Below are 22,363 nucleotides of genomic sequence, written 5' to 3' on the forward strand. Positions count from 1 at the left end.
TTTTTTTCTTCAAGTTTTAGCCTCACTGCCTCACTAAACCATGAGTGGGATGTGGTTTGTCTCACAACATGCCCGTGGATAGGTTTTGGTTCGGATCACTGAATTTCTGAGTCTTTGCAGAAATTAAATGTATTATATTTTTTTGGGACAATCTTATTTATATTGTTATGAGTTGGAGATTTGGAAACTGGTTTAGAATATAGTTAAAAGTCTACCCAGATCCCAACAGGCGACAACAATAAAAAACTAAACAAACAAAGACAATCTGACTATAAAAGGGTAGACAAAGGATGCGAGTTTTTGTTGTGTATAATAAAGTACAATAAATTCCTTAACAAAATATCCAGCTTACTATAATTTACCCTTAACCAAACTAAACTTAAACATACGCAACATTGGCTTAACAGTATATACATATTTATACAACATACAACAATCTGAAGCAAGTGGAGGTGGGAGGCAATATAGGTTTACAATATTCAAGTGCAGTGCTGAAGCGTCTGACGAGTAGGGCTGAGTATTGAAGAAGATGTTAGGTAGTCACTGTGCCGTAGGTTTCCAGGATAGGTAATCCAAGTGTGGTCACTTCCCAGAGTGAACTGAACTCTCCTCGATCTGGAGCTCATGAGGAAGAGTTGGAGGAGGTGACGCAACAACCAGGATATAGAGAAAGGAAACCCTGAGTGGTGACTAAGACTAGTCATACTCGGGTTTCGTCCCAAGATGGCGTTGCTCGGTAGTGCTGGGTAGTTAGATCATGACACACTAGATGGCATGGTTCGTAATAATATTGTCCTGGGGTGAGATCCATGAATAATGATGCCTATGGGGAGTTGTTCAAACGATCTATTTGCAATTGTCATCTTGTTTTCTTTACAAAGGTCAATTAATTTTTCTCTTCTCTCATTTCTATTAACCAGCCCATGTGGTTCTACTTCTAGTGGAACTTTTCCTTTCCCAGCTTATGCATTAAAAATCAATATAATCAGACATTAATTAAACTTTAAGGTGTTTTTACTTTCTTTAAGACTTCATAATTTTTCCTAAGACTTCAGCCTCGCTATCATTTGTTGGTACATAAACCTGTATTGTTACCGAGTCTATGGGTTTAGCGTTAAACTTGTCTAAGAGAACTCTCCCTGACACTGTCCAATATCCTTTTACACTACAGGTCAACTTCTGGTTCATAACATTACCAGCTCCTACCTCATGCCTTTCACCGCTCATATATATGAAGTAAAAATTTTGAACCAGTCCATCTTACTTCACTTAATCTTAGAATGTCCCACTCCAATTTTCCTACAAACACTTGCATACTTACCAGTTGCCAACCTCATATTATGCCCTAACATCGCATGTTCTCATATGTATTTTGTGCTTGTTTATTCCTACTTTTTCCATAGTCGTATTTAGTGTACTGTCCAAGACTTTGTTTTGCTCAGACAGTTCTTGTTTAACGTTGCGACACACTGCCCGTAAGCACGGAAGTCTATGCGGTTGGACCTTTAGGTGACGATGATCCATCAGGAACACCCGAAAATCGTTTATTGTGTCTGTCCATGTTTATTGAAGGGAAAGAGATGAAGTTAATGAGAATAAGCGCCCAAATGTTATTCTCATTAGAAGACTAATTATAGGGAGTAGAAAAGGTTGGGAAAGAACACTGGGGTATAAAGGTTGCTCATACCTCACTCTAGTAAAGAACCATCCTAACGCCTCTTGAAAATGTGAATTTGCGTGTTCAGAGACGATACACGTTCAACCTCCTCATGTGAGGTTAAGAAATGGGAACTTTATACCCAACACAAGTATTTGAAACTGATTCTTTTAAGACCCCACACCACACGACAAGATAATGCAAATTCGGTCACTAGATGGAGTTGTACCTTGTGGGGATGTAGAAGTGTTGAGAGATATTAAATATTTAATTGGGGGACAGTATATATTTTAAAAACTCATTTGTAAATTATCTTAATTTTTCTGAGGAATTCCTGATGTTTACATCAAACACGACAGCGTTACAAACACAGACATAAGACCAGAATCATGCAAGCAGAAGGTAAAGATTAATACAAAATTTCCTACAAATTTGAGTAATGTTCAATAAGTTAACAAGTACGGGGTTTGTAGAGGTCAATAAGCATTACTGTAGGAAGTCATGATATTCACGTATTTCGAACGAGGGTGAGCATGTGATAACCACTTACACTAAATCAACACAAGAATCACAGTGGGCGGGAGTGTCTTTGAAAAGTCTACCCGGATCCATTCTCGGAACACGGTTACAGTATCACATTCCGTACCACCTGACTGTCTCAGTAAATGATTTCATGTCGCTTTTGTGTCTGAGATTCTTCCAATTAAACCAGCTAATCTTCACAAAAAAATTAATTATCTTTTGCACCTTAGATTCACCTTATTCAAATCTATCATCTCACAATTACAAACCAATACTGGAAAAAAGGCCATTCAATAACCTTCCTCCGTATATCACCATCCACGATTGCCATTCTATATTGTACTATATGACGGAAGAGACAGAATGTGTATGAATTGAGTCTCAGATGTTACACTGAGTTGCATCACAAACAGCATGAGTTCATCCAAGGGAGACAAAACTTGCAAGGCCGCGGGGGCCGCCGCCTTGGTTAAGTGTGTTGGCAGAAAGTTCTGGCTGGAGGTATAAAGCGAGCCTGGAGGTCAGGGAAGAGCCAGTGCCTGCTATCACCCTAAGTTCCCACTACCAATCATGTTCACCTCTGTGAGTATTGTGGTGTTTTCCCTTCTCACTAACTGAAAAATAATACAAGTGGTCCAAACTCCTGGAAAACATCATTGCACATCCGTGGGAATTTTGTCACATAATTCCAAGCTCACTTTTATTTATTGAAATAATATACAACATTATTATTTTCAGAAAATTATAAAAGAAGATCTAAAATATCACCATTTAGTGAAAACTCTCACTTGACATTTACAATGCATTATTTTACAAACGCGATTTTTGAAAATTATGAAATTATAAAATTTTACTACCGATCGCATTTATATTTACTTTTGCGTTCCTCTGAGACTGAACTGAGGGAGTGTGGGTGTGGCCATTTATGTTGTCAACACTGTTGTTATAGAACATTGCTAAACATTGGACAGGACACAACTCACTAGGTGCCGTGAATTTAACTATTATATAATTTTGTATCACACATCTGAACATATCACATTATCAATATTATTCCATCTTCTCGCCATTTATTTTAAGGAAAGTATTGCAACAATCACATTAACCGTCTTACTCAGTGTTTTGTGATGTTGCAGGTGTTGTTGCTGTGCCTGTTGGTGACCGCGGGTGTGGCTCTCCCAGGCGGCTACAATGTGCGTCCTTAGATATTATTTACTTTTAGCCATATCATCATGTCATATCTCAGTGATGTATATATTTAAGACGAAATAAGTATGATAAATATTAATATATAGTGTGATACATCATTGATGTGTTCACAGGTTCCTCTCCCTTACAACTACAACTACGGGATCAACGCAGGATCCACCAACTTCGGTCAACAAGAGAGCGGTAACGGTGGCAACGTCAAGGGTTCATACTTCGTCCACCTCCCAGACGGTCGTGTCCAGAAGGTTGATTACTGGGCTGACGGTAGCGGATACCATGCTACCGTGACCTTCCAGGGCACCGCCAGTCATCCCAGCTACGGCCCTTCACATGGTTACTAGCTGCTCTCCTCAACACAACTAGTCAACTAGATTATAGCCTTTTAATGACCATGATATAATAGCTTCCTCTGTTTTACTTCCTGAGTTATAAAACATTGTGTAGTTTGGTTCTGACTAAATCATAACTCCATCATAGAAGAGTCTCCGAAGGATGATGTTGTCACATGGTGAGTGTCCAACACTGTCTCCCAGATTTGCTACATTTTTCTCTCTATAACATCCAACTTCGGTCCTGGACCTGGACCTTGTTCTGTATACTGTATTATACAGCAGCTCCTTAGTTGAATAAAAAGTAAAACAAAATTGTTTTATCGTGTTTTTTTTAATATCTGCTACGAATTCGATTTGTTATTCAATGAAACAAAACTTGAAAACTTGAAGAACTGGGAATAACAATTTGAAATATTTTGAGGTAGATGTTAATATATGGAGAGAATGAATGAAATTATAAAATGGTTATATATCTGCTGCTACGAGATGTGGGTCTCTAGTTCAAAAGAAGTTCAAGAATTATTCTTTGAAAATTGAAAGTGCAAAGACTGGTTTGAAAACGATAAAAGATATATATCCATTACTACGTTCCGAGCGTCTAGTATGGGATGTTGGATGTTGGTGGCTCAGCGGTAGCGTGCTTGCCTCTTACTTTTTAGTCCCGGGTGTGATCTCCGGGTGGCAATGTGACCAAGGAGGCTTTATGAGAGGAGACGGTGATTGCTTGCGGGGAGTGGTTAGCCGTGTCAGGAAGGGCAAACTTTGACGGCCAAGGATTATACAATATATACCTAACCCGAACTAAACCTGGCAATTTTGTTAGGAAGTCAATAAGCTTCCTACATTCTCTACACATGCATGAACTCTCTCAGCTTACCTCGAAGTAAAACATTGTTAATACTCTTAATATCTAGCCGCCCTCTTATTATTAGGGATAATAAAGACATGGAGAAATATATAGTTGTCAACTTACAGAAAACGTTTAAAAGAAACATGAATGACAAATAAAAAAGTAAGAACAAAGATGAAATCCACGCATGCCACACACACACACACACACACACACACACACGTGGTCTCTTGATCATGGAGACAGCTGCCAGCGCGGTCTGTCGGGCCCTCCCCTCCCCCATCTCCTCCTGCCCATCTGCATTTATCAACAACCTCACACCAACAGTACAGTGCAAATATTGACGATCAACCCACAAGTGATATACAAAAGTGGGAATTTCAACTCGAAGGAAAAGCACAAAAACACAGCAATACTGAGTGTGGCTGGATCTGACCTAACCTGTCCTGGCGGCTTTACCTGACCTAACCTGAAGGATGAAGCACACCTGCATTGCCCCAAGCTACTATCAGAGGTCTTATTGCAACTATATCTTGCGCTAGTCAGGCCGCACCTCGATTATGCGGTTCAGTTCTGGTGCCCTTATTATAGAATGGATATCAATTCACTAGAGTCGGTGCAGCGAAGGATGAAGAAAATGATTCCGGGACTTAGAAACCTTCAATATCAAGATAGGTTAAAGAAACTAAACTTGCATTCCCTAGAAAGACGAAGAGTGCGGGGAGATATGATAGAAGTATTTAAGTGGGTGAAAGGAATCAATAAAGGGGATATAGATAAAGTTCTTATAATATCCAAGCAGGATGGGACTCGTAGCAACGGATTTAAGCTGGATAAGTTTAGGTTTAGGTGGGAGATAGGAAGGAACTGGTTCACAAATAGGGTAGTGGACGAGTGGAACAGACTTAGCAACTTTGTAGTAAGTGCTGGAACGCTGGAAAGTTTCAAAAGGAGGCCATGCTCTTTCAATAAAGCGTTAATTATTTTTATATACACACACACACACACACACACACACACACACCGTACCGTCTCTACATGCTACGAAGACTTAGGTCACTTGGGACACCAACGACAGAGCTGAGGACCATCTACAACGCCTTTATTCTCCCCAAACTAACATATGCGTCACCAGCCTGGTCGTCTTCTCTCAACGCCACCCAACAACGTCAGGTAGAGAAGGTACAGAAAAGGGCCTGCAGAATCATGCTCGGCGCAGAATACTCCGGCTACACCAACGCTCTCTCCACCCTGGAAATGCCATCCCTCTGTGACCTCCACCACCAAGCACTGGAAAGGTTTGGCCGTGGACTACTGCACCACCCTCGCCATCGCCACCTCCTGCCACCTGCAGCCCCCCACCCAACTCGCGCACACACACACACACACACCCTTCATCATTATGAAACAATAATTTTAGAAGTACAGCTAATCTCTACGCCTTCTCATCCAAAGCTTCCTTCCGTGGCATACCTACAATTCCCGCATCAAAGTTTTTTTTTTTAATTAAACTCCATTTACCTGTGGTGTCCTGAGTCTGTTCTAAGGGTCACTGGTTTGCATCTGGGGCACTGTTAATTCATCTCTTATTAATTACGTAAATACCTTTATAACTGAGGAGGCGAGAGCGCAAGTACAGTGCCGACCATACATCACTATCATACTAATGATGTTAAAGTCTTATAATCTCTGGGATTCACCTTTTCTGCTAAAGGAGCCATATAAAGCACTGATCGCGTTCGGACATATTTTGGCTTGGGACAACGACCGTTTCATAAACGCTAGAATCTCAACTATTTTTACATAATATTCTGTCATTTATACTGTCACCTGTATCCTCTGTCACTCCCTCCGTCACCTAACTAATGGTGTCCAATTTCACTCACGAGTATCCTCAACTACACCTTCACCTAAGCTACCCATGTCCTCAGTGACTCACCTAAATATTACCGATCCTAGGAACTTATTGTCTCCTAGATACTAGTGTCTTCTATCACTCATTCCATCTCTTGACCGAAAGTTCCCTACCCAGTCCAAATATTCATCTTGGCATAAATAATCTTTACTAACTTATTCTGAACAACTGGACTCCTAAAACATTTTATAACTTACATTACCGACTTTTTTTCAACCACTAATAACGATCAGTACAGTACATCCACTCTCGCCTGTGTTAGACAACATAATACTCAATTGTGAAGGTTTTTGTGTTTCCTTAAGATATTAATACATTGACACACTTAAGATTTGTATTAATATATGGGACTTATAAAACAGAAGAACATCAATGAATACATTTCTGTTGAATAAAATGTATTGAGGTTTTGTTAAGAAATAAAGCATAATAAAAGTTATTTGACAACAATTATTTAACAGTGAAATTAAATAAGAAAATGGCAGATTTTACGTCATATCATAAATGTAAAGATACTGAAGCTTAGAAGTGTTTAAATATATCACAGTTCACTTGCTGTGTGATTATTTATTTTATAAAGACGTATATTAAACACTGAATATGTTTTGTATGCTTTAAAATAAATATAGTACAATTTCCAATTAATGTGTTTTGAGATAAACACAGATATGTATATTACATTTTCCTTAACTAAATGTTGGGAAAAGGGCAAAATAATCTACTGCTATCTTTAAGAATGTTTCTGGTTGACTAAACAAAATCACTGATTAGTCACTGCATGACCTTGTATGATTGACAATAGAAAATGAGCGGTGGTGACTGGAAGTACGAGTGGCTGCAGCTATAAAGCCAGGCTGTAGTTAGGGAGGAGCCAGTTCCTGCTAACACCACAATGCCGAACATGTTCACCTCTGTGAGTGTTGCTGATACTTTCCATAATTAGTTAATAACTTTATGTTTTTTTGTAATTTATCGAATATAAAGTAAACAGAGAAATTAGTGATGACCATGTTGATGTTTTATGTAATATACAGTTAAGAACATAAGAATGGAGGAAACTGCAGCGGGCCTATTGGCCCATACTGGGGAATCCATTTACACCCAACCCCTATCATTCATATTATCCATCCAACCTAAGTTTGAAGCTTATCCAGCGTATTCGAGTTTGTGATGAGGTTTGATAAATTGTTCCACTAATCCACTACTCTATTTCCAAACCAGTGTTTTCCTATCTCACGTCTAAATCTAAATTTGTCTAATTTAAAAGCATTGCTACCAGTTCGCTCCTGGTTGGATAGTTTGAGTACCTTTGTTATATCATCTTTGTTCAGCCCTGACTACCATTTATACAGCTCGATCATATTGCCCCTCACTCTACAGTACGTCTCTCCAAGGCGTGCAAATTATAAGTGTGTATGTGTGTGTAGAGAGAGAGAAAGAGAAGCATACCAAATATCACTAACATGCAGAAAGTGTCACGGTAAATTGGAAACCAAAGCAGTTACACTTATGAAAATAATGTCAAGAGACTTTCATAAAATTCAAATATCAGCCAATAAATTGTTGCCAAGGAGAGTCTTTTGTTAAGTTTTGATAGCTTCAGTTAGTCCATTTTCTGTAAACATCCCCTTCATGCACCCAGTAAGTTCATCTGTATATTTCTTGCAATACGTTAAGAAGTTTTAATGATGAAGCATTTTTCGAATTTTTAATGGTAATATTTAGGATTGAGGAAAACCTTAGAATCGGGACAATATTCTTTACCTGAAGGGCTGTGTTTGATCTTGTAAGAGCCACAACAAGTAAATATTGATCATATTAAGGTCAAGGTTAAACCAAATTTGATATAGAATTTATGAAGTCATCAAACAGCATTTTTCAGAACTGATGGTTCAGCTATATTGTTCACAGTTTACATATAATTTCGATCAAATCACCAAATCTAAATAATGGAAGATAAATTCATGAGAAGACAAAAAAATCACAACAATATCGGCGATATAAATCATTGCAAATTTTGTCACAACACAGCACACACATAGAGTATCTTCCTTCAAACCTTAATAATCTAGAATAAACCTCGTGACATCTTATTAGATTTAATCGTTACAATATTCTTGTAGGTGGCTTTGATGTGCATGCTGGTGGCTGCAGGTGTGGCTCTCCCAGGTGGCTACCAATCACCCTCATACAACGTACGTCCTCCTATACTGTCTTTCTCAGTGATATAAGGTAGATATTTTGTTGTCTTTATCTTATAATAATTAACATGATTATATCTAATTTTCAATACTGTACAGTAAATATTCCCCGTGGTGTGTGGACAGGTGCCCACCCCCTACACCTTCAACTATGGAGTCACCGCCGGCAACAACAACTTCGGCCAACGCGAGAGTGGTGACGGACGCAACGTCAGGGGCAAGTACTATGTGCACCTTCCCGACGGCCGAGTACAGACGGTGGGTTACTGGGCTGACGGCAGCGGCTTCCACTCTACTGTGAACTACCAGGGCACCGCTAGTCATCCCGGCAGTGGTTATGGCTACCACTAACACCAACCCACGCCAAGCCAGCTCCTCCTGGATTTACCCACGATCACCAAACTTTAAACAACGTCTTTTTTTTTTATTCACTGGATACACAGATTTTAATTGATCTTTGTGGATCAAACATTTTACCAAGCAAGGTTGACCAGACCAGACTAGCCAATGAGTTTTTCCACATCATGTTGCACCAGGTCTTGACTCTGTATATTAACATGATGTTAATAAACGTATAATCAATTTATGATGTCCTTTATTGCATACATAATATTACAAATGTTTGGCATCTTTTCTCAGCTGATGAGTTGTGAAGGATGATAATTTTTCTCTTTAGTTGCTTCTAGTTTCATTGAGCGAGTCAAAATTTTGAATTAATAAAAGTTCCCTGTGTGTATGTCTGGAGAGAATTTTGTAGACAAATTGTAAATTCCCTTTTAGTGATAAGATAAAAAGAATCAATATTTGCTGGATAATTCATTATATGTAAATGCGCAAAGAAAGTTTTATGCATTTTCAATTAATTGTAAAAGAAGTATATAATGTATTCAAAATAATAATGATATTAATCAAAATCATCCAAAATATTCAATAATTAAGACAATAAGACTCAAGGCTCCTTATTTGTTAATAAGGGAAGAATTAATTCTAAAATTCTGTACTATTTTGAAGACATATGTTTTGTGTAATATACATTTAAATTATCTTTCAGGCAAATGGTTCTTCTAAAGTGCAAGAGGTCAGTGTGTGTCAAATATCACTAAAATCAATACCATTTTACAGCCTTTTTCAGGTTTGCATAGATTAGCTGTGGTTACTTGATGACAGCTTTTCATGCTGCACGGTCTCTTTCGGCTTTTCTTGTCAGGTTTTTATCTGTGAGGTAATTTGTGACAACCTCTCCTCTTGTGATGCGGGGCCTGCCTCTAGCTTTACTCTCCTTCACAGTCAAACTCATGCATTTCATATCACATTATGCCCCTTAATTCCCTCCACATGCCTAATTCTTCTTCACATACCTGTTACCTTCCGATTACCTGCTGTAATCACTGATGAAGAGTCTGTAGAATCAGTATTAAAGGTTCACTGGAAGTAACTTTCATAACTGTTTATAGGTTAAGTTTTTAAACCCAAATGATCTTTTCTCCATTTATTAAGAAAATAAACTATTGCACAATAACTAGGGTATCACCGTAATTAACGCTATGAGCTGTGAGCGGTAATAATGGACGAAGCTTATGTGCAACACACGTCTTCTGTGGCTGAGAGACGAGGTACAGACTGCCAGAAACCGGCTACTAACTGCTGACTCCCGCAGTCAAACACTGTCACATGTACAGTTGATGACTACTCACGGCTCATAGGCTAGTTACCGTGGGTGATGTAATTATATAAACATAATGTATGTCGCATATAAGTATTACTGTCTCTTTCACAGGGCTAATACATGCCTCTTTATAAAACCTAGCCAGTTCTCTTAATACGCAGCCGAGGCTTTTAGCTGGGTACAGGGAGATTTTTTTTTATATTGATATTGATATTGACACAGTTTATTTAGCCAAAAAATACAGATACAGTAGCTAATATTATCAATATTGTCATGGCTGAGCCAATTGAGAGCCAGAGCTCTCCTAGTGGCACCTGATATATACTGTACATTTATCTCAAGGAAGTATTATGTAACATTTAGTATCATCTGGAATAGTACAATAGCATGGTGGTAATAAGAACATGTTACCACGGTTATCACATCATTAATTGTGATTTTTTTTTTCATTTATATTATAAGCATATACTCGGACATATTTTACAGGGTTGATTTGCATTAATATGAAAAGTGAGGGAAGCAATACATAATTATTGCAATGGTAATTTCTATCTATCCTCGTGACAATATATGATATAATGGTTTTGGTGGTACAATAAAAGTAAGAGTATAAAGTAAATATTACAAAAATATTAATACATAGACAATAGATATTTTTTAAGAGATGATTTAAAGGAAGGGACCGTTTTCTTTGCTCGGATGGGTGGGGGTAAGTTGGTCCACATCTTCACACCTTGATATTTTATGGAGGTCTGGGACTGAGAGGAGAGCATGGGGGTGGTCTTAGTAGCTCTGATTATTCTGGGACTGGAAATAATTATTGTCAATCAAATGATTCACAGATTTATAGACAAATAGGGCACATAAGTAAGTGTTAATATCCTCGAATTTTTTAATTTTCAATTTAGCAAATTGTTCGTTAGTGTAGGTATTTTTCAAGTAGATCATTGTCCACAACTCTCTTCTGTGCAGTGACCAGAGGTTGTATTTTTGTGGAACCAGAGGCCCCCCATAGTGTGTGACAGTGTACCAAGTGTTGGTAAACAAGATCATAATGGATTTCTTTCATTGATGCAAGAGTGAGTGGCTGGCGAGTGTGGTACAGTCTCACCCAAAAGTTTGTTAACTCTCCCAGCCAGCTATTGCTGCACTGCCTGCTTCAGATGTTTGAAACCAGAACATGAAACTGATACGAATGAATCTGAAGGTTCGAAGTAACAGACTCAAGTTCATACATCTGAAGCAGGCAATGCAGCAATAGCTGGCTGGGAGGGTTAACCAACTTTTGGGTGGTGTTGTACAGGATACCGCACTGTTTATTGACTTTACTGTGAATGGCTTGTATGTGTTTTCTCCAGTTTAGTTTATCTTCAACACTAACCACAAGGAATTTAGTTTTTTGCTCACATTTGAGGACTGTATTACCACAGTACAGGGGGTCCAACTATGGGGGATAAGTTTTCCTTCTGTGAAAGATTGTGTAGTGAGTTTATTTGAGTTTAAGGTCAGTTTGTTACATATTACGCAGGTCCGGACTAGTCAATTCAGTGTTCATAGTTCTCATCAAGGAATAGAGATCTGAGTTGCTGGCATAGAAATTACTATCCTCTGCAAATAAGTTGTATTTTATGAGTGTGCTGGAGTGGACTATATCATTTATGTACAACAAGAACAGTACAAGGCCGAGAATGGAGCCTGGTTTAACGAGTGATGATGTGAAGAAATATACAGCTAGTTATCTTGCAGTAAAAGTAAAATTGGAATATATACCAAGAAATAACACACACATACACACACATATTCGCCGTTCTAAAAATTACTGGTTTGAACCGGGGTACATTCAGGCCAACCAGCTGCAATTAGGTACCTTTACTGTATATCTGGGTTAGGTAGAACGCAAGAGTACAGTGGCAGCCATACTTTTTCCCATCAAAGGGGCACATATGGTAGCAATTAGGATTGGACATAATTTATTTATTTATTTATTTACTCATTTATTTATGATCAACGACCTCTTTATAAATGGTCCAATATCTACTAATTTTGCAGATGATTTTGTTAATTATTCTGTCATTCCTTCACTCACTCGTGTCTTCAATCACATCTTCATCAAAACTATCTACCCATGTCCCCAGTCATTCATACCTCCACCGAGCTACTAGACTCGTAACTAGAGTCCTCAGTAACGCAAACTCTCTTTTAGTTTATGGTTCCTCTGACGCTCGCTCCATCGTTTACTATAAATCTTCCTCCCTGGTTAGAACCCTTGACGGCAAGTTTTCCAAATCAGTCCAATAAATACAGCATTAGGATACCAAGTAAAATATCCTAATATTCTTCCTGGTATATATCCTCAACAATCAGACTCCTAATAGCATTATAACCTGCAGTGTGGACTTTTATTTGAGCATTATTAAGATCTGTATAGGGCGAGGATATCATTCTGGCATGACTGGCCATTAAGGACAGTGTGGATACAGCACACTGTATACTAAGCCTTCGGTACACAAGGAGGCAGCATGGCCGGTACTGCACCCAACTGCATTCACTTCCCCAAGTTGTAAACTTAGATGTGTTTCGTTAAAAAATATACATCGATATACTTTAAAACAAACTTATATTTTCACACTTAAGATATAAACTTGTGAAACAGAAGAATAGCAGCATTAGTTTGCGTGAGCATGTTGAGAGATGCTCATAGTAAACACGTATCTGTTAAAATATAATATGTGGAGGTTTAATTAAGAAACAAAGCATATTAGAAGTTTGACAACAATTTAACAAGAATCTAAATTTACAAAAAGGTATAACAGAATAAAGTATAAGTGACGTCATACGTAAAGATATTGGCGCTTTTAAGTGTGTAAATAAACAACAGATCACGACCTGCAGGCTTACTCATTTATCTTGAAGGATGTAAAATATTGAGGGTGTTTTGTATGCCTTATAAGGAGTATACAAATATACAGTATATTTTACTAAATCACATTTGTTTTGTTTTTTAGATAAATATATTTTTCTTAACTAAATAAAGCGAAGGAGGTACAGTAATATAATTTACTACTGTTCATAAGAACGTTTCTGATCGACAATACAAAACCACTGACCAACCACTGCCTGACCTTGTCTGAATGAGAATAGAAAATGGAGGGTAGTGGCTAAGGGACCGGCTGGAAGTATAAAGCGAGGCTGTAGGCCAAGGAGAATCCAGTGACTGCTCCCACTCCAAGACAACTCAACCAAACATGTTCACCTCTGTGAGTACTGATGATATTTTCCATAAATAATAACTGCTTGGCGCTTCATGATTCTTAGTTCATAAATCGTAAAGTAAAAAAAAAAATAATATATATATATATATATATATATATATATATATATATATATATATATATATATATATATATATATATATATATATATATTTATATATATATATATATATAAATATAATGTGAGATTTATAAGTGAAAATAAATTGTAATTTAAACGATCACAGATATGAAAGTATTCCAATAGATTCACAAAACTCACATATCAGTCGACATATTGTTGCAAAGGAGAACATGTTGTCAATTTTGGATGACTTGAATTATTCCGTTTAGTGCTACTCTCCCCTATATGCACCCTGTAAGTTCATTTGTATGCAAACTATAATATAGTAAGAAGCTTCGATAATTGTTTATTCAAATTAATAATCGTAATATCTAGAACTGAAGAAAACCTTAGAATCAGGATAATATTCTTCTCCTTTAGTATGGGGTTTGATCTTGCACCAGTGTTCACAATTTACTTATAATATGGATCAAATCACCGAATCTAAGTCACAGAAGAAAACTTTATGAGAAGAGAAGGCAATGCATCGTTGTTTCCAACACACTGTCCAAAACGAACTTTAAACTTAATGATATAGAATGTAATTAATGACGTAATATTAGACCTAACATCTACTATAAGATTATTATATTGCAACAGGTGGCGTTGATGTGTATGCTGGTGGCCGTAGGTGTGGCTCTCCCAGGTGGCTACCAACCCTCATACAACGTACGTCCTCCTACATAGTGTTTAACAGTGAAATAGATTAATGTTTTATCTTATTATATTTCCAACAGTTAAATGGTTTTGTTGTGCGATGATATATAGTTGATCTTCCCCGTGGTGTGTTGACAGGTGCCCACCCCCTACACCTTCAACTATGGGGTCACCGCCGGCAACACCAACTTCGGCCAACACGAGAGTGGTGACGGACGCAACGTCAGGGGCAAGTACTACGTGCACCTTCCCGACGGCCGAGTACAGACAGTGGGTTACCGGGCTGACGGCAGCGGCTTCCATCCCACCGTGAGCTACCAAGGCACCGCTAGTCATCCCGGCCATGGTTATGGCTACCACTAACAACAACCATCGCCGGTTTTCCAGGCTTTACCCACGATGTGTTACCATTAAGCAACACTTTTGAATCACTGGACACACTACTGTTTAGTATTTCCCTTTAATTTTCATGACTATGCTTAAAATTTAGCATTATTACGAATCACTGACAATTTTTGTAAGTAGAGATTGTGGATCAAGTATTTTCCACTCAAGGTTGACCAGGCCAGACGAGCCTTTAAGCTTCACCCCGCCCTGCACTGCCTCACTTTTATTCCCCTGCACCAGGTTTTGTATATAATCATGCTGTTAATAAACGCATAGATCAAACTACGATATGTTTTAATAAGGATATATCCTACAACAGTTTAATATTTTTCTCAGATGATGAGTTTGTTGTGGAAGATATTTTCCTTTTTATTTGTTTCTCGTTTCTATGAGGCAAAATCATGTTTTGATATGTTTAATTGATAAAAGTTTCCTCTGTGCAGATGTATGGAACAAAAAATATTGTCTTTAAAAAATTTGGTGAAGAATTTCCCAATTCGTCATATGATACAGAGAATGAATGATTCTTTGATTATTTATCATATGAAAATGCATGAAGAAGATTTCAAGTATTTTCAAATAATCAAAAATAAGTTTTCTGTACAAAAGTCTTGTTAATCCATAATATTCGATAATGAAGACAAAAATCCTCTGGCTTCCTCATCAGTCTTCCTGGACATAAACCATTGCCAATACTGTTGATACACAACCGTCCTCTTAACTGGCTATTGGGAAATGTATTCGATCGTTTTGAGAAATGATGATTTAAAGAAATATGAGTAATATGAAGTTACGCACACACACACACAGTACAGTAATACAGCCCTGATCTAATATTTCTCATCACAAGCTTCCTCTCATGTCAATAAATAAGCGGGTTATTTTTCGGTAATCTACTTGTCACTAATTACTTTTACAGACCACTACTATTTACCAGTAATCAAGTAAAAATTTACTTATAGCAACTACCTTTTACTCCGTTACTTTTGCAAAGAAGCTTTGCAGGGATCAACTATTTTTTGTGAATTATTTACCTCTGATCCAAACTGTTTGTTCTCCATTTTATTGAAAATAATGGAGAGGTAAAATAATTTACTAGTGGACTGGATATATCACAGTTCGGCGTCAGACCTTCAAGTCCATCTCTCTCTCTATCTACCTATCTTATATATATATATATATATATATATATTTATCTTTGCCAATATTTTTAGAACTAAACACACCTTTGTCTTCAAGCTCTGCATGTGAGCGAATGTTTAGTTATGCAGGACTAAGTTTTACACCCCGTCGTTTACGTATTAGTGACAAGAACTTTTGACAACAATTTTGGGTGAAATTAAACTCCAGCAAATTTTGGGTGCTGACGTTAGTTGTGTAATGTAATATAGCCTACTGAGTGAAGTGCTTCTTTCTTCAACGATGATTTTTCACGTAAAGTTATTTTTTTCCTTGTTTGATACTCAGTATTTTTATGGCATCCCATTATCCTTGTAGACAAAAACATACCTTGGACTAGAAGATGGTAGTTGCGTGGTTCTCAGAAGTACTGTTTAAGAAAAAGTTCTGGGGAATTTTTTTGTTTTGTTTTCTCAGTTGTGTGAGTGAGCTCACAATATGCTCCGTTTGTACCTTTAAGATGCCATTTGAACTTAATGTTCCAATTATCATATCCTTCAACTGTAATATGATTCAAAAAGTGTTATTAGATTGCTAGTTCTTTATATTTGTGTCATTTTGGTGAAAATAAACATTAAAAAAACAATGAATAATAAAATTTCTTTTTTATAGTTTTAATTACTTTTCAGACATCGGTAATATTACTTTTACTTAATTACTAATTTAGACAGATGTAAATGGGTAAATACCTTTACATCTGAGGAAGTGAGAGCGACTGATTACATTGTCGGACATAATTCCACCCTATACTAATGATCTAATGGTCCTGTGGTCTCTGGGGCCCACGTTTGTCTCCAAAGGGCCATATATGCACACAAATGGGTTCCGACATTTTTTGGCAATAGTCAACGACCTCTGTATAAATGCTTCAATAGATGATTTTGTTATTTATACTGTCATCTGTATCCCTTGCCATTCACTCCATCGTCTTACTAGAAGTCTTCCTATCTAGTTAGAACCCATGATAGTATGTTTCCTAACTCAGTCCAATAAACACTTTACCATTAAAATCAAAATCAAATATCCTAATATCCCTCCTGGTATAATATTCATTGTATTATTATATATAGCTTCTTTAAGTATGAAGAGTCCTGGATGTGAATTTACCCTCGATCTTTAATTGGCTATGCAGTGTTAGACGCTTCATTTCAATCGTATATGTTAAATTGCGCTTATGTATCAAATATAAATATAAATATAAATATAAATATATATATATATATATATATATATATATATATATATATATATATATATATATATATATATATTATATATATTTCATGTAAATCCACAATGAAAACGTGGATAAGATAAATCTTGATAAAATCACACGGGAAAATGGAAACAACGGAGTACCTTAGCTTTCGTCTTTATTCAAGACATCATCAGAGGCAACTGAAGATGTCTTGAATAAAGACGAAAGCTAAGGTACTCCGTTGTTTCCATTTTCCCGTGTGATTTTATCAAGATATATATATATATATATATATATATATATATATATATATATATATATATATATATATATATATATATATATATATATATATATATATATATATTACGGGTAATAGCCCACCCGGGTACAGGTCATCGAACCACAGCGGGGCCTGGGGGGCAAAAATAATAAAGTAAAAAGAAATTAAAAACAGAAAAAAAGACTATATTAATCTACACCACGAAGATGTCGTAAAACCAGCTTTTAAAGTGAGACAAATTGTATGAGTATGGAAACACAGAAGAAGGCAGAGCTTTCCACAGTTTGGCTGTGTGAGGAAAGAAGGAGGTACTATAACGGGTTATTCTAGTGTGAGCAACACCCATGCAGGAACGGTGGGCACCGCGGGCAAAACGAGCGTTACGAGCCCACGGCCTTGCCGGCGGTACACAGGATGCCAAATCCACCGAACATTGCGAGTTAAAGTACTCGTAAAGGAGAGAGATTGAAGCAACATTGCCGCGAAGAGAAAGGGAAGAAGGGTTATCAACTAAAGGAGGAGAGTTAATAAGACGAAATGCCTTTGATTCTACCTTATCTAACAGTTGAAGAGCCACCCCAGATATGAGAGCAGTACTCCAAGTTAGAACGAATGAATCCCTTATAAACTTGAAGTAACTGCTCAGGAGTGAACTAGCTACGGCACCTGTACAGCATTCCCAGCTTTAAGGAGGCTGCTTTAGTATTGTTGTGGGTGTGTGGCTTCCATGACATATTAGAGGGAATGGTGAGGCCTAGTGTATTTATTTTAGAATTTGGCAGAATGATAGCATCCTGAAATGTGATTGGTGGGAGATCTTCTATTTTGGAAAGTGTAATTGGTAAATACTGTAATTTATTACTATTGAATTTAACCAAGTTTCTACCTCCTCATTCAGAGATGCTGCACAGATCCGCATTGATAGATGAAATGATATCATTTCTGGAAACAGATCTAGTTTGAGAATTAGGGGAAAGGGAAACATGTGAAGAAGAGTGAAGAGTAGTATTATCAGCGTAAGAATGGATAGAATTAGTCGTAGTTTGAAGTAAATCATTGACAAAAAGAAGGAAGTGGAGTAGGTGAAAGAACAGAACCCTGTGGGACACCATTATTGGTAGAGAAAGAGCGAGAGATCGATCTCTCGACAACAACTGTCATGGATCGGTTTTCAGGGAAGCTTTAAATTGGAAAACAAAGCGTGAGAGAAACCAAAAGAGGGAAGTTTAGAAAGCAAAGACTAATTGTGCCGTACCCTGTCAAATACTTTGGAGATGGCGAGGGCCACGACAAAAGTTACAAAAGTTCCCCCATAATCCCTAAGAGAGGATGACCAAAGATGGGTGCAGTAGGAGAGCAGATCACCAGTAGATCTCGCCTGGCGAAAGCCATACTGGTGATCCGACAAAAGAGAAAGGCGTTCAAGGTGACGGAGAAAATGAGAGTTTATGATCGTTTCGAATCTTTTGGAGAGGGATGAAGTTAGGGCAATGGGGCGATAGTTAGAGGGATTAGAATGGTCACCCTTCTTCGGGATTGGCTGAATAATATAGATATGCTTACTCGCTTAAGATTGCTTCTGAAAAAAATATCAACATCAGTTTTATGTACGTATATTGAGAAATAATAAGAAGTAAACACCTCGTTGTTCCATATGTTGTAGTTTTGCCGAAAACAAAATATGTTGTGAGTCACATCAAGATTAACAAAGAGATTAGAATATGAACATCGCAGGATAAAAGTCACGTTTTGTTGTAATGGCATTGTTGCCTTTAAATATTTAACTAAATTACAATTCACACGCTAAATAAAACTGAAATGCAATAACCTTTCTTCTCGAAATAAAACAAAAGTGGTAATAATATTAAATAATGTTCCTAATAAAGTTTCCTAGTGAAAATAAAACAAATTATCCACGCAAACAAAATTTACCAGTCACCGCATGACAGTGCATGACTGACAACAGATAATGGAGGGTGGTGACTGTGTGTCCGGTGGAAGTATAAAGTGAGGCTGGAGTCCCAAAGAGGAGCCAGTGTCTGTTACCACCTCCACTCTGCATAACCAAACATGTTCACCTCTGTGAGTATTGATCATATTTTTCATAATTCACACTTATCTATGATCTACTTCAAACTTAAATGATACTGAATACAATTCATAAAATCATGTCAGATCTAATATCTACTATAAGATTATAATATTGCAACAGGTGGCGTTGATGTGTATGCTGGTGGCCGTAGGTGTGGCTCTCCCAGGTGGCTACCAACCCTCATACAACGTACGTCCTCCTACATTGTGTTTAACAGTGAGATAGATTAATGTTTTATCTTATTATATTTCCAACAGTTAAATGGTTTTGTTGTACGATGATTTATAGTTGATCTTCCCCGTGGTGTGTTGACAGGTGCCCATTCCTTACACCTTCAACTATGGGGTCACCGCCGGCAACAACAACTTCGGCCAACACGAGAGTGGTGACGGACGCAACGTCAGGGGCAAGTACTATGTGCACCTTCCCGACGGCCGAGTACAGACAGTGGGTTACCGGGCTGACGGCAGCGGCTTCCATCCCACCGTGAGCTACCAAGGCACCGCTAGTCATCCCGGCTATGGTTATGGCTACCACTAACGCTCAAGCACGTCCAGCCAGCACCTCCAGCCTTTACCCACCATCACCAAACATTAAACAATGCTTTCTTTGACTCACTGGATACACTATTATTAGATAATTTATTTTTCCTGACCATGCTTAACGTATACCAGCACACATGAATCATTGAGGGTTTTTAATCATTGTGGGTCAAATATTTTACCAAGCAAGGGTGACCAGGCCAAACGAGTCATTGAGCTTTACCCCGCCCTGCACGGCCTCACTCACGCTCTTTTACACCAGGTTTTGACTGTATATTATCAAGCTGTTAATAAATTTATAGAGCAAACTATGTTTTACTGGATAGTTAATTTTACAGCAGGTTGATAATATTTATCAGCTTATTAATTCATAGAAAATACATTTGTCCTTTTTATCTGCTTTCTATTTCTTTGGGGCAAATGCTGTGGTTTTGATTCTTTGACTAAAATAAATGCTTTTTATCTGTACAATTATAGAAAAGACAAAACAAATTTGTTGACAATTTTTGAAGAAATTAAAATTCCTTAGTATTTTTTGTGTGTACATATAAAAGTGCACGAAGGAAATTTAGAAAATTTTCAGTTAATCTATAAAGAAATGAATAAAGTTTTCAATATCGTAATCTTGTTAATCTAAGGGAACCAACATATTTAATAATGACGATAATAAGACTATAGGTTCCTTGTCTGTTAATGAGGGAAAAGTTAATTATGATATTCTGCAATACAATATTTTATAAAATTGATTTCGGCAAATAATTCTTCTAATATACAAGAAGTTTGATGTGTGTCAAAAGTCATCATCATCGTCATCTGTGTAGATTTGCTGTGATTATCTGATAGCAACTGTCCATGCTGCACAGCCTCTTGCGGACTCTATCGTCACGTTCTTATCTATCAGGTCATTTATTACAACCTCTTTCCAAGTGGTTCATGGTGTACCCATTACCTTTACCCCTTCACATTCAAACTCATGCACATCATAACTAGGGATTCACTGAAGCTATGTTCCGGCCGGTTACTTTCGGCTGGAACCTCATTTTTTTTCGTGGTTCTGGTTCCGGCCAGAACTCTCTAAACTGGTTAATGCTTTGTAACATAAATTAATTTAAACATAATTTATAGTTATATATTTAAAATTACTCGTATATCATGAGAAAGAGATGCATTTAATGGTTAAAGATTATTGCAGTGTGTGTACCCCCCCAAAAATATGATAGAATAAATCGTATTTATTGTCGATGGTAATTGATAATTTGCTGCATTACATTACAATTGAAAAAATAAAAATAAAAAACGTATATTTACAATGCTGAAGATGGGAACAAGAGAAAACACAGGAACTGAGTATGAGATCTCTTCAAACACTGTTACAGAAACAAATTCGCTGCATTATTGCCTAATAATAATTGTTTTCGCCGCTAGCTTCAGCTACAGTGCTGACGTTTGCTGCCTTACCCACACAAACATTAAATCTCTTGGCCTGCGACCACGTACGCCGCGACCTCCGGCGCGACCTGTGACCTCACCAGATATAGAAGTGTTTACAGACAAGTCCAGTCGTGGCGTGACCACCTAAGGGGACAGACGTGCCCATAGGTGCTCTTGACTTCCCGATCGTCCCACAAAGGTCCCCTCAGCCGGCAAGTTTTTGCCAACATGGGGGGTCGACATAAACGTCCCAGAAGAGGCTCTCTCATGGACGCAGACATCTCTGATACGGATGCCATCGCCAACTCACCTGGTCATACTGAATCCAACAGCCTTCTATGGGAAACACAAGCCGGAGTGGAAACACTAATGCCATGGACCCTATCACCCTACCCTCTGCCACCCAGACAAGTAAGCTGAATCTGCACTTCCCCAAGGGGGACTCTCTGAAAACTGTAGAGGAACACTTTAATTGGATGATGAAGTACTGCAGACAGCACGGTCTCAACATTCAATTCCGACAAGGTAAGAACCGGAACTTTATTAAGTGTCAGACTCCTGAGGTCTATGAAACACTTAGTACTGTTGGCTTTGACGGGGTTTTCCCCTCCTCCCTCCCCAGTAGACGCTCATGAATGTTGTCACATCCTAGTGAAACATTTCCACCTATATTCTGACATCGAAGATGCGCGTGACTTTAATTCTAGCATACTCAATATATATCGACATTACCGGGGAAAGACTCTACAAGCTGCTGTCATTGTCAAGTGGAAGGGAAGGGAATACCCAACCACTGCGGAGGCCCACCCACTCCTCCTTCCACTTATGCAGAACCCTATCATCCTGAGTCTGCATTTTATGTTATCT

The 22,363-nt window shown here is 37.7% G+C and overlaps 4 protein-coding genes across 4 annotated transcripts; all 4 read left to right on the forward strand.

The window, feature by feature from the left end:
- The first annotated feature begins 2,709 nt into the window (after window positions 1–2,709).
- Window positions 2,710–4,001, forward strand: LOC121879353 (adult-specific rigid cuticular protein 15.7-like). Its single transcript, XM_042385954.1, has 3 exons — window positions 2,710–2,761; window positions 3,316–3,372; window positions 3,502–4,001. The coding sequence occupies exons 1-3, from the start codon at window positions 2,750–2,752 to the stop codon at window positions 3,727–3,729; spliced, it is 297 nt and encodes a 98-aa protein (XP_042241888.1). The 5' UTR covers window positions 2,710–2,749; the 3' UTR covers window positions 3,730–4,001.
- A 3,321-nt stretch (window positions 4,002–7,322) lies between these two features.
- LOC121879303 (pro-resilin-like) lies at window positions 7,323–9,272 on the forward strand. The gene is made up of 3 exons (XM_042385906.1): window positions 7,323–7,398; window positions 8,609–8,680; window positions 8,813–9,272. The coding sequence occupies exons 1-3, from the start codon at window positions 7,378–7,380 to the stop codon at window positions 9,035–9,037; spliced, it is 318 nt and encodes a 105-aa protein (XP_042241840.1). The 5' UTR covers window positions 7,323–7,377; the 3' UTR covers window positions 9,038–9,272.
- A 4,265-nt stretch (window positions 9,273–13,537) lies between these two features.
- Window positions 13,538–15,053, forward strand: LOC121879312 (pro-resilin-like). Its single transcript, XM_042385917.1, has 3 exons — window positions 13,538–13,609; window positions 14,328–14,396; window positions 14,523–15,053. The coding sequence occupies exons 1-3, from the start codon at window positions 13,598–13,600 to the stop codon at window positions 14,745–14,747; spliced, it is 306 nt and encodes a 101-aa protein (XP_042241851.1). The 5' UTR covers window positions 13,538–13,597; the 3' UTR covers window positions 14,748–15,053.
- A 4,403-nt stretch (window positions 15,054–19,456) lies between these two features.
- Window positions 19,457–20,406, forward strand: LOC121879309 (pro-resilin-like). The gene is made up of 3 exons (XM_042385914.1): window positions 19,457–19,513; window positions 19,644–19,712; window positions 19,839–20,406. The coding sequence occupies exons 1-3, from the start codon at window positions 19,502–19,504 to the stop codon at window positions 20,061–20,063; spliced, it is 306 nt and encodes a 101-aa protein (XP_042241848.1). The 5' UTR covers window positions 19,457–19,501; the 3' UTR covers window positions 20,064–20,406.
- The last annotated feature ends 1,957 nt before the right edge of the window (window positions 20,407–22,363 follow it).

The sequence above is a fragment of the Homarus americanus genome, unplaced genomic scaffold (genome assembly GCF_018991925.1).
Source record: "Homarus americanus isolate GMGI-L3 unplaced genomic scaffold, GMGI_Hamer_2.0 scaffold16894, whole genome shotgun sequence".
NCBI lineage: Eukaryota > Metazoa > Arthropoda > Malacostraca > Decapoda > Nephropidae > Homarus > Homarus americanus.